The sequence below is a fragment of the Oncorhynchus gorbuscha genome, linkage group LG10 (genome assembly GCF_021184085.1).
Source record: "Oncorhynchus gorbuscha isolate QuinsamMale2020 ecotype Even-year linkage group LG10, OgorEven_v1.0, whole genome shotgun sequence".
Classification (NCBI taxonomy): domain Eukaryota; kingdom Metazoa; phylum Chordata; class Actinopteri; order Salmoniformes; family Salmonidae; genus Oncorhynchus; species Oncorhynchus gorbuscha.
In genome coordinates, this window is record NC_060182.1 from 68,364,732 (window position 1) to 68,378,638 (window position 13,907).

Below are 13,907 nucleotides of genomic sequence, written 5' to 3' on the forward strand. Positions count from 1 at the left end.
ATAGCCCTTCTTACATCAGTTGATATCTCAAAGTGCTGTACAGAAGCACGATGGCTAGGAAAAACTAAAGGCCAAAATCTAGGAAGAAACATAGAGAGGAACCAGGCTATGAGGGGTGGCCAGTCCTCCTCTGGCCATGCCGGGTGGAGATTATAACAGAACATGGCCAAGATGTTCAAATGTTCATAAATGACCAGCATGGTCAAATAACAATAATCACAGTAGTTGTCGAGGGTGCAGCAAGTCAGCACTTCAGTAGTAAATGTCAGTTGGCTTTTCAACATAGATCATTAAGAGTATCTCTACCGCTCCTGCTGTCTCTAGAGAGTTGAAAACGTCCAGTGGACAGGTCAGGGTTCCATAGCTGCAGGCAGAACAGTTGAAACTGGAGCAGCAGCACGGCCAGGTGGACAGGGGACAGCAAGGAGTCATCATGCCAGGTAGTCCTGAGGCATGGTCCTAGGGCTCAGATCCTCAGAGAGAGAGAAAGAGCTAATTAGAGAGAGCATACTTATTAAATTCACACAGGACACCGGATAAGACAGGAGTAGTACTCCAGATATAACAAACTGACCCTAGCCCCCCGACACATAAACTACTGCAGCATAGGTACTGGAGGCTGAGACAGGAGGGGTCAGGAGACACTGTGGCCCCATCCAATGATACCCCCGGACAGGGCCAAACAGGCAGGATATAACCCCACCCACTTTGCCAAAGCATAGCCCCCATACCACTAGAGGGATATCTTCAACCACCAACTTACCATCCTGAGACAAGGCCGAGTATAGCCCACAAAGATCTCCGCCACGGCACAACCCAAGGGGGAGTGCCAACCTAGACAGGAAGATCACGTCAGTGAATCAAACCCACTCAAGTGACGCACCCCTCCTAGTGACGGCATGGAAGAGCACCAGTAAGCCAGTGACTCAGCCCCTGTAATAGGGTTAGAGGCAGAGAATTCCAGTGGAGAGAGGGGAACCGGCCAGACAGAGACAGCAAGGGCGGTTCGTTGCTCCAGAGCCTTTCCGTTCACCTTCACACTCCTGGGCCAGACTACACTCAATTATATGACCCACTGAAGAGATGAGTCTTCAGTAAAGACTTAAAGGTTGAGACCGAGTCTGCATCTCTCACATGGGTAGGCAGACCATTACATAAAAATTGAGCTCTATAGGAGAAAGCCCTGCCTTCAGCTGTTTGCTTAGAAATTCTAGGGACAATTAGGAGGCCTGCGTCTTGTGACCGTAGCGTACGTGTAGGTATGTACGGCAGGACCAAATCGGAAAGATAGGTAGGAGCAAGCCCTTGTAATGCTTTGTAGGTTTGCAGTAAAAACTTGAAATCAGCCCTTGCCTTAACAGGAAGCCAGTGTAGGAGGCTAGCACTGGAGTAATATGATCAAATATTTTGGTTCTCGTCAGGATTCTAGCAGCCTCATTTAGCACTAACTGAAGTTTATTTAGTGCTTTATCCAGGTAGCCGGAAAGTAGAGTATTGCAGTAGTCTAACCTAGAAGTAACAAAAGCATGGATTCATTTTCATGCATCATTTTTGTACAGAAAGTTTCTGATTTTTGCAATGTTACGTAGATGGAAAAAAGCTGTCCTTGAAACTGTCAGGGATTTCCTCCTCTTCTTCCGAAGAGGAGAGGCGAAAAGGATCAGAGGACCAATATGCGGCGTGGTAAGTGTCCATGGTTCTTTTAATATGTAAATGTACACATGAACACTACAAAACAATAAACATGGAAAGCGTAAACAGTCCTATCTGGTGCAAAGACAGACAGGAACAATCACCCACAAACACACAGTGAAACCCAGGCTACCTAAGTATGATTCTCAATCAGAGACAACTAATGACACCTGCCTCTGATTGAGAACCATACTAGGCCGAAACATAGAAATACCCCAAAACATAGAAAAACAAACATAGACTGCCCACCCAACTCACGCCCTGACCATACTAAATAATGACAAAACAAAGGAAATAAAGGTCAGAACGTGACAGAAACAGTCTTGATATGTTCGTCAAAAGAGAGATCAGGGTCCAGAGTAACACCTAAGTCCTTCACAGTTTTATTTGAGACGACTGTACAACCATCAAGATTAATTGTCAGATTCAACAGAAGATGTTGAAGGTGTTACTTGGGACATAGAACAAGCATCTCTGTTTTGTCCGAGTTTAACAGTAGAAAGCTTGCAGCCATCCACTTCCTTATGTCTGAAACACAGGCTTCCAGTGGGGGCAAGTTTCATTGAAATGTACAGCTGTGTGTCATCCGCATAGCAGTGAAAGTTAACATTCTGTTTTTGAACTGACATCCTCAAGAGGTAAAATATATACGTAGTGAAACGGAACCTTGAGGAACACCGAAATTTACAGTTGATTTGTCAAAGGACAAACCATTCACAGAGACAAACTGATATCTTTCCGACAGATAAGATCTAAACCAGGCCCGAACTTGTCCGTGTAGACCAATTTGGGTTTGCAATCTCTCCAATCCAAAAGAATGTGGTGACCGATAGTATCGATCAGTTCTCTGACATCCTCCCTATAGGATGTCTCATCGCTGTTGGTGATCAGGCCTACCACTGTTGTGTCGTCGGCAAACTTAATGATGGTGTTAGATTCGTGCTTTGCCATCCAGTCATGGGTACTAAGGATGCACCACTGAGGGGCCCCCGTGTTGAGGATCAGCGTGGCATATGTGTTGTTACCTACCCTTACCACCAGGGGGCGGCCCATCAGGAAGTCCAGGATCCAGTTGCAGAGGGAGATGTTTGGTCCCAGGGTCCTTAGCTTAGCGATGAGCTTTGAGGGTGCTGAGCTGTACTCAATGAATAGCATTTTCACATAGGTGTTCCTTTTGTCCAGGTGGGAAAGGGCAGTGTGGTGCAATAGAGATTGCATCATCTTTGGTCCTGTTGGGGTCAGTATGCAAATTGGAGTGTGTCTAGGGTTTCTGGGATAATGGTGTTGATGTGAGACTTGACCCGCTTTTCAAAGCCCTTCATGCCTATGGACGTGAGTGCTACGGGTCGGTAGTCATTTAGGCAGGTTACCTTGCTGTTCTTGGGCACAGGGACCATGGTGGTCTGCTTGAAACATGTTGGTATTACAGACTCGTGAAGGACAGGTTGAAAATGTCAGTGAAGACACTTGCCAGTTGGTCAGTGCATGCTCGGAGTACACATCCTGGTAATCCGTCTGACCCTGTAGCCTTGTGTATGTTGACCTGTTTAAAGGTCTTACTCACATCGGCTATGGAGAGCGTGATCACACAGTCGTCCGGAACAGCTGATGCTCTCATGCATGCTTCAGTGTTGCTTGCCTCGAAGCGAGCATAGAAGTTATTTAGCTCGTCTGGTAGGCTTGTGTCACTGAGCAGCTCACGGCTGTGCTTCCCTTTGTAGTCCATAATGGTTTGCAAGCCCTGCCACATCCAACGAGCGTCGGAGCCGGTGTAGTACAATTCAATCTTAGTCCTGTATTGTCGCTTTGCCTGTTTGATGGTTCGTCAGAAGGCATAGCGGGATCCGGGTAAGAGTCCCGTTCCTTGAAAGTGGCAGCTCTGCCCTTTAGCTCAGTGCGGATGTTGCCTGTAATCCATGGCTTCTGGTTGGGGTATGTACGTACCTTCACTGTGGGGATGATGTCATCGATGCACTTATTGATGAAGCCAGTGACTGATGTGGTGTACTCCTCAATGCCGTCGAAAGAATCCCCGAACATATTCCAGTCTGTGCGAGCAAAGCAGTCCTGTAGCTTAACATCCGTGTCATCTGATAACTTTCTTATTGAGTGAGTCACTGGTACTTCCTGCTTTAGTTGTTGCTTGTAAGCAGGAATCAGTAGTATAGAGTTATGGTCAGATGTGCCAAATGGAGGGTGAGGGAGGGCTAGGGAGAGCTTTGTATGCATCTCTGTGTGTGTAGTAAAGGTGGTCTAGAGTTTTTTTCCCTCTGGTTGCACATTTAACAATAAAGTGGTTGTTTATTGTTATGACAGCTGTGATTAGGGAAAGTTGCCTGTGAATCCAAACACATAGATAACTAATTTCACCCCCTAAGGGTATTGCACCACTTGAGTGATAACAATGTTTGGCATGGGTGTTTTTGTTTTAGCTGTCTCACTGTGTTAGTGCCCCCTCTTCTCTCTTCAAAGCTCCCACCGTCTCCAGAGAACTTACATACCACCTCACAGAATGTCTGTCCTCAAGAGCACAGACTGGACACTGCGTCTTTTCCAGTACTTCTTCACATGCTGTCCACTTCCCTCTTCCTCTAATATGATCTAATATTTCAAAGACTTCCTTTTTGGCCCGCTATCAGCCACAGGGTCTCAGAGGTCAACCTTCCCACCTCAGCTCCAGATGCCAAGACAAGCAGTCTCCATGCCTGAGAATACTCCCCCAGAGACCCAACTGTGATCCAAGCCCTGGCCGGAGTCAGAGCAGGACCAGGCCAGGCCAGCTGAGTGGGGTCATATCACAGCCAGGGGGTCAACCTAATCATTAGCTACAGTAATTAAAGGCCCCCCCCCCATCCTCTCATCATGCTTAGTCTACCTCCTGCCTCCTACTCCTGAAGCATCCCACAGACTCAGACACCCAGTGTCAATAACTGCCGCGTACAAATTACTCTCCTAGGCACAGAAAAGCCCAGAGATAGAAAAAAGTTGGAGGTGCGGAACATTTAAAAGTGACAGGAAACGAGGAAGAGTTTTGGCGAGGCAGTAGAGGTCTGTTTGAAAAGCCTGCTTGTCCTTTCTCTCTACCAGCTGGCTGGTGTACCCAGGCTGCCTGATAGACAGAGGAGTTTTCTATGAGATGACATTTCAAGGCCAAGCCAAAGTTAATATGGGTAGTGGGTACCTCTTCCTCCCCCCTCTACTCTCCCTAATGTCTCGGCTGTTTTAGCTCATAGGGACCATGACTGTCTGCCACCCAATATTTAACTCTGGAAATAATCACTTTTAGAGTCTCTGATAAATATTCTGTTTGGCCATATTCACACTTTGAGCTGCAGAATTAACACCTCAGAGAGAGCCATGGGTTAGTCTGGGTGACCACTATAGGCTACAGACAGCGAGCTCTACTTCAAGGACCACTTCTGAAAGGAATAGAAGTTCATCCCTGTTTTCTCACAACATCTAATAACACAATTCTCTGTTTCTTATTAATAAATTAACAATGTGAATTTTCTTAAGTATTTTCTTCAAAGCCAAATGAATCATCACTGCATTGTCTCCTGGCCCAGGGAAGAGTATGAAAGCAAGGCCTCCCTTTCTGAAAGAAAAGAATGAAAGTATACCCATCGCAGCTCAATGAAAAGTATACCCATGGCACCGCTCAGGCACTCATTTTCTACAACAGTTCTAAATGTGTCTGTGAGAGAAGCCAGCATATTTTGATAAGCAGTAATCAAGTCTTTACGTTGTTGATTGAGGCCCAGGGGCTAAGCCGTTGGAGGGAGAGGAGCAGAGCACCGTGTTCTGTTTGAGCCTGTTTACTCTGTGGCAGGCAGCACTGCATCAGGCATGAACAGAGCCCCCCTGTGGGGGTCCCTGAGGAGCAGAGCACTGTGTTCTGTTTGAGCCTGTTTACTCTGTGGCAGGCAGCACTGCATCAGGCATGAACAGAGCCATCAGGCATGAACAGAGCCCCCTGTTTGGGAGCCCCTGAGGAGCAGAGCACTGTGTTCTGTTTGAGCCTGTTTACTCTGTGGCAGGCAGCACTGCATCAGGCATGAACAGAGCCCCCCTGTGGGGGTCCCTGAGGAGCAGAGCACTGTGTTCTGTTTGAGCCTGTTTACTCTGTGGCAGGCAGCACTGCATCAGGGCAGAGCATGAGTCCCTGAGAGCAGAGCACTGTGTTCTGTTTGAGCCTGTTTACTCTGTGGCAGGCAGCACTGCATCAGGCATGAACAGAGCCCCCCTGTGGGGGTCCCTGAGGAGCAGAGCACTGTGTTCTGTTTGAGCCTGTTTACTCTGTGGCAGGCAGCACTGCATCAGGCATGAACAGAGCCCCCCTGTGGGGGTCCCTGAGGAGCAGAGCACTGTGTTCTGTTTGAGCCTGTTTACTCTGTGGCAGGCAGCACTGCATCAGGCATGAACAGAGCCCCCCTGTGGGGGTCCCTGAGGAGCAGAGCACTGTGTTCTGTTTGAGCCTGAGGCAGCAGAGCACTGTGTGAGGAGCAGAGCACTGTGTTCTGTTTGAGCCTGTTTACTCTGTGGCAGGCAGCACTGCATCAGGCATGAACAGAGCCCCCTGTGGGGGTCCCTGAGGAGCAGAGCACTGTGTTCTGTTTGAGCCTGTCTTACTCTGTCAGGGCAGAGCAGCACTGCTGTTTGATCACCTGTGGCATGAACAGAGCCCCCTGTGGGGGTCCCTGAGGAGCAGAGCACTGTGTTCTGTTTGAGCCTGTTTACTCTGTGGCAGGCAGCACTGCATCAGGCATGAACAGAGCCCCCCTGTGGGGGTCCCTGAGGAGCAGAGCACTGTGTTCTGTTTGAGCCTGTTTACTCTGTGGCAGGCAGCACTGCATCAGGCATGAACAGAGCCCCCCTGTGGGGGTCCCTGAGGAGCAGAGCACTGTGTTCTGTTTGAGCCTGTTTACTCTGTGGCAGGCAGCACTGCATCAGGCATGAACAGAGCCCCCCTGTGGGGGTCCCTGAGGAGCAGAGCACTGTGTTCTGTTTGAGCCTGTTTACTCTGTGGCAGGCAGCACTGCATCAGGCATGAACAGAGCCCCCCTGTGGGGGTCCCTGAGGAGCAGAGCACTGTGTTCTGTTTGAGCCTGTTTACTCTGTGGCAGGCAGCACGCATCAGGCATGAACAGAGCCCCCTGTGGGGGTCCCTGAGGAGCAGAGCACTGTGTTCTGTTTGAGCCTGTTTACTCTGTGGCAGGCAGCACTGCATCAGGCATGAACAGAGCCCCCCTGTGGGGGTCCCTGAGGAGCAGAGCACTGTGTTCTGTTTGAGCCTGTTTACTCTGTGGCAGGCAGCACTGCATCAGGCATGAACAGAGCCCCCTGTGGGGGTCCCTGAGAGCAGAGCACTGTGTTCTGTTTGAGCCTGTTTACTCTGTGGCAGGCAGCACTGCATCAGGCATGAACAGAGCCCCCCTGTGGGGGTCCCTGAGGAGCAGAGCACTGTGTTCTGTTTGAGCCTGTTTACTCTGTGGCAGGCAGCACTGCATCAGGCATGAACAGAGCCCCCCTGTGGGGGTCCCTGAGGAGCAGAGCACTGTGTTCTGTTTGAGCCTGTTTACTCTGTGGCAGGCAGCACTGCATCAGGCATGAACAGAGCCCCCCTGTGGGGGTCCCTGAGGAGCAGAGCACTGTGTTCTGTTTGAGCCTGTTTACTCTGTGGCAGGCAGCACTGCATCAGGCATGAACAGAGCCCCCCTGTGGGGGTCCCTGAGGAGCAGAAAGGGGGGCTCGCCCGGCAGCTGGCGTGGTGGGTCTTCTGATCCCAGGGGTTTGGTGGTAATTAAGCCACATGGTGAGAGGGCTCTGTCTCCCCTCCACCCTCCACCCACCATTGTCATTAGATGTGTTTGTGTAGAGCTCAGCCTGGAGGAGCTGGGTCATTCCACGAAATCAGTCCCTTTTGGTTAGTGAATTATTCATTTCACATAATTGTAACATTCTGTCATAATGAGCACATGTTCGCCTTAATAAAAACATGTCTTCCCATCTCAAGAGGTTAAATAAATAAAATAATGCTGTCAGTGACTATTAACTGCCAAATAAAGTAACAGGGTTGACCGTAATACATGGTTGACCGTAACAGGGTTGACCGTAACAGGGTTGACCGTAACAGGGTTGGCGATTTCATCTTAGATCAGCCATAAATCCCCTTGTGACGGGGGGAATGGAAGCTTGTTGTGTGCAACAGGGAGGGGCATTCTTTTATATATATATATTTTAACATTTCTAGCCTGTCTATCTATGGGTAACAAAGCACCAGATAATGGCCAAAAAGAATAGAACCAGCTCACCTGCTTTTACACCATGATTTGACTATCAGATGTTCAATGTTTCTTATGGAGTAAATAATAATGAATAATAATAGTCTCACCGTGTTAAAATAAGAGTTCTGTTCGCATAACAGGGTTCACCTTAAAATGAGGGACAGGCACTTTTTTAACCTTCAAATGACACACTAATCACACGGTTTGGCATGGGCCATGGTGTAGGTGGTGGCACACAGACAGCAGAGGAGGAATCAGGACAGCCAGCAGAGGGGAACCCTGGGAGGGCCCTTCGCTGTGGAACAAAAGCAAACACATCAGCTCAACAGTGGTGTTATGGCACGATATGCAGGGCAGGAACAGATCAGGGAGGGATGGCTGATGCAGCCCAGGCCCCACTATGATGCGCTGGGTTGCTCTGATTCAGCCCAGGCCCCACAATGATGCGCTGGGTTGCTCTGATTCAGCCCAGGCCTCACTATGATGTGCTGGGTTGCTCTGATTCAGCCCAGGCCCCACTATGATGCGCTGGGTTGCTCTGATTCAGCCCAGGTCCCACTATGATGCGCTGGGTTGCTCTGATTCAGCCCAGGCCCCACTATGATGCGCTGGGTTGCTCTGATTCAGCCCAGGCCCCACTATGATGCGTTGGGTTGCTCTGAAGCAGCCCAGGCCCCACTATGATGCGCTGGGTTGCTCTGATTCAGCCCAGGCCCCACTATGATGCGTTGGGTTGCTCTGATTCAGCCCAGGCCCCACTATGATGCGCTGGGTTGCTCTGATTCAGCCCAGGCCCCACTATGATGTGCTGGGTTGCTCTGATTCAGCCCAGGCCCCACTATGATGCGCTGGGTTGCTCTGATTCAGCCCAGGCCCCACTATGATGTGTTGGGTTGCTCTGAAGCAGCCCAGGCCCCACTATGATGCATTGGGTTGCTCTGATTCAGCCCAAGCCCCACTATGATGCGCTGGGTTGCTCTGATTCAGCCCAGGCCCCACTATGATGTGCTGGGTTGCTCTGATTCAGCCCAGGCCCCACTATGATGCGCTGGGTTGCTCTGATTCAGCCCAAGCCCCACTATGATGCGCTGGGTTGCTCTGATTCAGCCCAGGCCCCACTATGATGTGCTGGGTTGCTCTGATGCAGCCCAGGCCCCACTATGATGCGCTGGGTTGCTCTGATTCAGCCCAAGCCCCACTATGATGCGCTGGGTTGCTCTGATTCAGCCCAGGCCCCACTATGATGTGCTGGGTTGCTCTGATGCAGCCCAGGCCCCACTATGATGCGCTGGGTTGCTCTGATTCAGCCCAGGCCCCACTACACTGTGCTGGATCGCTCTGATGATGCTTCTCTTCTTGTTCTCTCCTCTCCTCTAATATCATGTCTCCTCTTCTCCACAGTTCTGCCTGACAGCCCGGAGGCTGGGTTGGAGGATGAGCGCTGCCCCCTGCAGACAGGCTGTGACAGAGCGGGGGCCATGTGTGTGTGTGACGCTCGTCAATCCTGCCTGAGCTCCTTCGCCTACCCTGACATGGAATCCTGCATGAGGGCTGGCAAGACAGGTGAGTCTCCCACAACTAGCAGTCAGGAGCAAAGAATGCAATCCTTTGAACGTTGCTAATCCATATCAGATGTTGAACGCTGGTGACTAACGCTAGGAACATATCTTAGTGATGACACACAAGCTCAGGCTTTGCATGAGGGTGCCCCAGCGTGGATCTGTGTGGTGCTAATGTCAGTGACTCATGATGACTGACTATTTCCTGTCCCCTCTTCTCTTTCTTTTAGAGAGCCGTAGACATGAGCACCGGGACAGGCAGAGGGAGAAGTTTGTGGGCCCCTCCAACCCAGCCTGCATGTTTTCTGGGTGCAACCTGACAGGACAGGGCTGTGTGTGTGAGTCCCAGAGCTGCCACCACCACTTCACCTACATCAACCGCAGCCAGTGCCAGGAGGCCGCAGGTAACCTTAAACTAACCTAAAACTAACCCAAAACTAACCAACAACTGCTCAAGTCATATTGCAGAAAGTGGGCTGATACAGTGAACAAAATGTAGATGCAGATTCATAAACAGATCTGACCTACAAATCTACAAAATCCTTGTATGCTGTCTTTTACACCATCTCTATTTGAGTTGATCTCAGCTTATTAAGCATATGGGGTAATAGTGATAGGCATGTACCCTAATATTTACGTAGAGTCATGTGCTACCTGACTCATACAGTACAGCGAGTCAGCACAACGAGGTGTAGTAGACAACCAGTCAGTCTATTTCGAAGTCCAGACAGAAAGGCAGAGAGAAGTTATAATATGAGGAGAATGCACGGTGTAAGTATGAAGTGTTATAAATCTGCGTACACAGTGTTCAGGCAGTAAAGTGTAACAGTATAGTGTGTAGGCTGAATGCTGTCCCTGTCCAGGGTTAAAGCCCTGAGTGAGGCGGAAGATGGAACTCCACAGAGCTCAGGTACCAGAGTGACTATTATGGGCTGATTGTTTAAATGTGGTTCATAGAGAGGCCAAGTGTAAGAATTCATGTAGCTGACTCTCTGACTGGCACTTCTAAGTGAGAATTGTTATTAAGGTGGGTTCTATTTCGCCCCTTTGACAGAACTGTCTGTATGAAGAACATTGGTCTCATTGAAAAAGTGCCAGTGAGTGAACTCGGAGACTCTCTCTGTCTCGCTGTGTTAGTTATCATTAGTTGCTTCATAATACTATACAGCCACATTGTGCCAGAAGCCCGGACCTACGTCAGTATACTGAGCACATTTGTTCAGCTTAGGAGGCCCAATTGCATGTTTTTAATTCATATTTTTATTATAGTTTTTTTAACTCTGCATCGTTGTGAAGGGCTCGTAAGCAAACATTTCACTGTAAAGTCTACAACTGTTGTAATTCATCACATGTGACTAATACAATTTGATTTGATTTGACTAGTTCCAGAACTAAAAAGTGTGTTTTAGATTTGCCACATCAGATTATGTTTGTACTTTTTTCATTCTTTTTTTTATTGGATAATTCAGTTGGGAAATGGCAAAAATCTGTTGTTGCAAATCGGTATAATTCCTGATAATATAATGATGTATGGGGTAGAGCAGCCAGTGTAGCTGTAGTACTATAGGTGGCGACGTGCCATAGAGGCCTATCTGAGGTTATTAGATCTATAAAGAAATGTTGGGGTTGTTACAGAGCATTTACAGTCCCTTGGCTGTGTATTTGGATATTTCTCCTAAGCCACATTTGTTCAGTAAATCCCTCTAGACATGTGGGAAACTGTGCTCACATTGTATTGTTGAGAGAGAGTGTCATTAGCTTCTCCTGTGTCACTATGAAAAATATACACCAGTCGACTGCTGCATTTCGCAACTTCCCGTCCTCAAGGACGGCCAAGAGAGGACGACAGCGTGAAATGACAACACTGAAAACAGTAAACAACATTTTTTAGCAGCCTATGGGTTTTCACCACTCCTCACACACCCTTCCAACAGCCACTCATTAAGTAACGGGTTTATTTGTGTGTGTGTGTGTGTGTGTGTGTGTGTGTGTGTGTGTGTGTGTGTGTGTGTGTGTGTGTGTGTGTGTGTGTGTGTGTGTGTGTGTGTGTGTGTGTGCGTGCGTGCGTGCGTGCGTGCGTGCGTGCGTGCGTGCGTGCGTGCGTGCGTGTGTGTGTGTGTGTTCAAGGCATTCATAATTAACTTGTTTTGTCTGACTGGCTTGGTGGATGTCTTGCTGTCTGTCTGCATAGTGGCAGGGACTTTAGAGTGGTCGTAGGCCTACCCATCTCACCAAGTAGTGCTTTAGCTCGGTATGAATGTGTCTGTTAGCGTGTGATGTCTAAATATAATATAAGCTCTGGTTTTGCTGCATGAGATTTACAGTGATTCCGACCCCTCTTCACACGCAATTGAAGATGAAAGCAAAATTATTGCCAGTGCTTTAAGTACTTTTTCAGCCCTGTTTTTGAACATAGCATCCTCTGTCTGTACATTTACACATGTTAGTGGTTTGGGACTGGCTCTTCATGTTCAGATTATCGAGTAGCCTTCTGAGGCGAGCCAACCGTCCTGACTGGTGTTCCTGTTTACTGTTTGTTTGAAGACTTGGGGCGCAAACGTAATTTGCTACTTCACTGTCTGCAGCGCTTGATCACCAACAGCCACTTCTTAGTACTTTTAAAGGTTCTCTATATATGTACTTTCCGCATGCTGACGCACGTTGTTGGACTTCAAACGGCGGTCAATGTCATGATGGCTGCTGTGAGGTGACATTGACACAGGCACCTTGTGTTGCTAAGGAGGAAGTATTAGACAGAATCTCTGAAGATTGATCATATTAGTGGAAGAGAAGGAGGCCAGGCCAGGGAGCCAGCTATGGAGCTGGATAGGGGTAGTCAGGGAAGCCATCTTAACAAGTTATTTGTGTCAAGTGCAGAAAATGGCCTGGGGTCTCTGCTTAGTTCTCTGGCCCGGTGTGTGCTTTTATGACTTTGATTAATGATTAGGCTTTAAGCTGCTGTGCACAAGGAGTTTCCCGATGTGGCCTTCAGAAGAGGGACTTGTTCTGCAGCTACTAATACTTTGATTTGATTCATGTTGCTCATATGACGTAATATTGTAGTGGCCTACAGAGAGCAGATCTGGGAAAACGGAAGGTGGATGTAATCCGTTGGGTTGGTTTGCACAACTACTGTATATCACGTTACATCAATGTACTTTCAACTTTAAACACCCAACCATGGTTAACCTCAGAAGGTTAATGTGGGTGACAGCTTTGCACACTCTTGGCATTCTCTCAACCAGCTTCAGCTGGTATAATTTTCCAACAGTCTTGAAGGAGTTCCCACATATGCTGACCACTTGTTGGCTGCTTTTCCTTCACTCTACAGTCCAACTCATCCCAGACCATCTCAATTTGATTGAGGTTAGTTGATTGTGGAGGCCAGGTCATCTGATGCAGCACTCCATCACTCTCATTCTTGGTCAAATACCCCTTATACAGCCTGGAGGTGTGTTGGGTCATTGTCTTGTTGAAAAACAAATGATAGTCCCACTAAGAGCAAACTAGATGGGATGGCGTATCGCTACAGAATGCTGTGATAGCAATGCTGGTTAAGTGTGCCTTGAATTCTAAATTAATCACTGACAGTGTCCGCAACAAAGCACACTTCCTACTCCATTCTTCATGGTGAGAACCACACATGCGGAGGTCATCTGTTCACCAACTCTGCGTCTCACAAAGACACAATGGTTGAAAACCAAAATCTTAAATTTGGACTCATCTGACCAAGGACAGATTGCCACCGGTGTAATGTCCACTGCTCGTGTTTCTTGGCCCAAGCAAGTCTCTTCTTCTTATTGGTGTCCTTTAGTAGTGGTTTCTTTGCAGCAATTTGACCATGAAGGCCTGATTCACGCAGCCTCCTCTGAACAATTGATGTTGAGATGTCTGTTACTTGAACTCTGTGAAGAATTTATTTGGGCTGCAATCTGAGGCTGGTAACTCTGCAGCAGAGGTAACTCTGGGTCATCCTTTCTTGTGGAGTTCCTCATGAGAGCTAGTTTCATCATAGACCTTGAGTGTTTTTGCAACTGCACTTGAAGAAACTTTCAAAGTGCTTGAAATGTTCCATATTGACTGACCTTTATGTCTTAAAGTAATGATGGACTGTTGTTTCTCTTTGCTTATTTGAGCTGGTCTTGCCATAATATGGACTTGGTCTTTTACAAAATAGGTTTATTTCCCTAATACCAACCTTACCTTGTCACAACACAACTGATTAGCTTAAACACATTAAGAAGGAAAGAAATTCCACAAATTCCAAAGTCACACCTGTTAATTGAAATGTATTCCAGGTGACTACCTCATGAAGCTGATTGAGAGAATGTCAAGAGGGTGCAAAGCTGTCAACAAGGCTAAAGGGTGGCTA

General features: G+C 48.1%; 1 protein-coding gene across 1 annotated transcript in view; it reads left to right on the top strand.

The window, feature by feature from the left end:
* The window catches only part of LOC124046924 (cysteine-rich motor neuron 1 protein-like), a 59,821-nt gene that overhangs the window by 3,840 nt on the left and 42,074 nt on the right, over window positions 1-13,907 (top strand). The window contains exons 2-3 of the mRNA XM_046367689.1: window positions 9,378-9,539; window positions 9,766-9,939. Of these exons, the coding sequence (XP_046223645.1) occupies window positions 9,378-9,539; window positions 9,766-9,939 (336 nt within the window). The remainder of the gene's footprint in view (window positions 1-9,377; window positions 9,540-9,765; window positions 9,940-13,907) is intronic.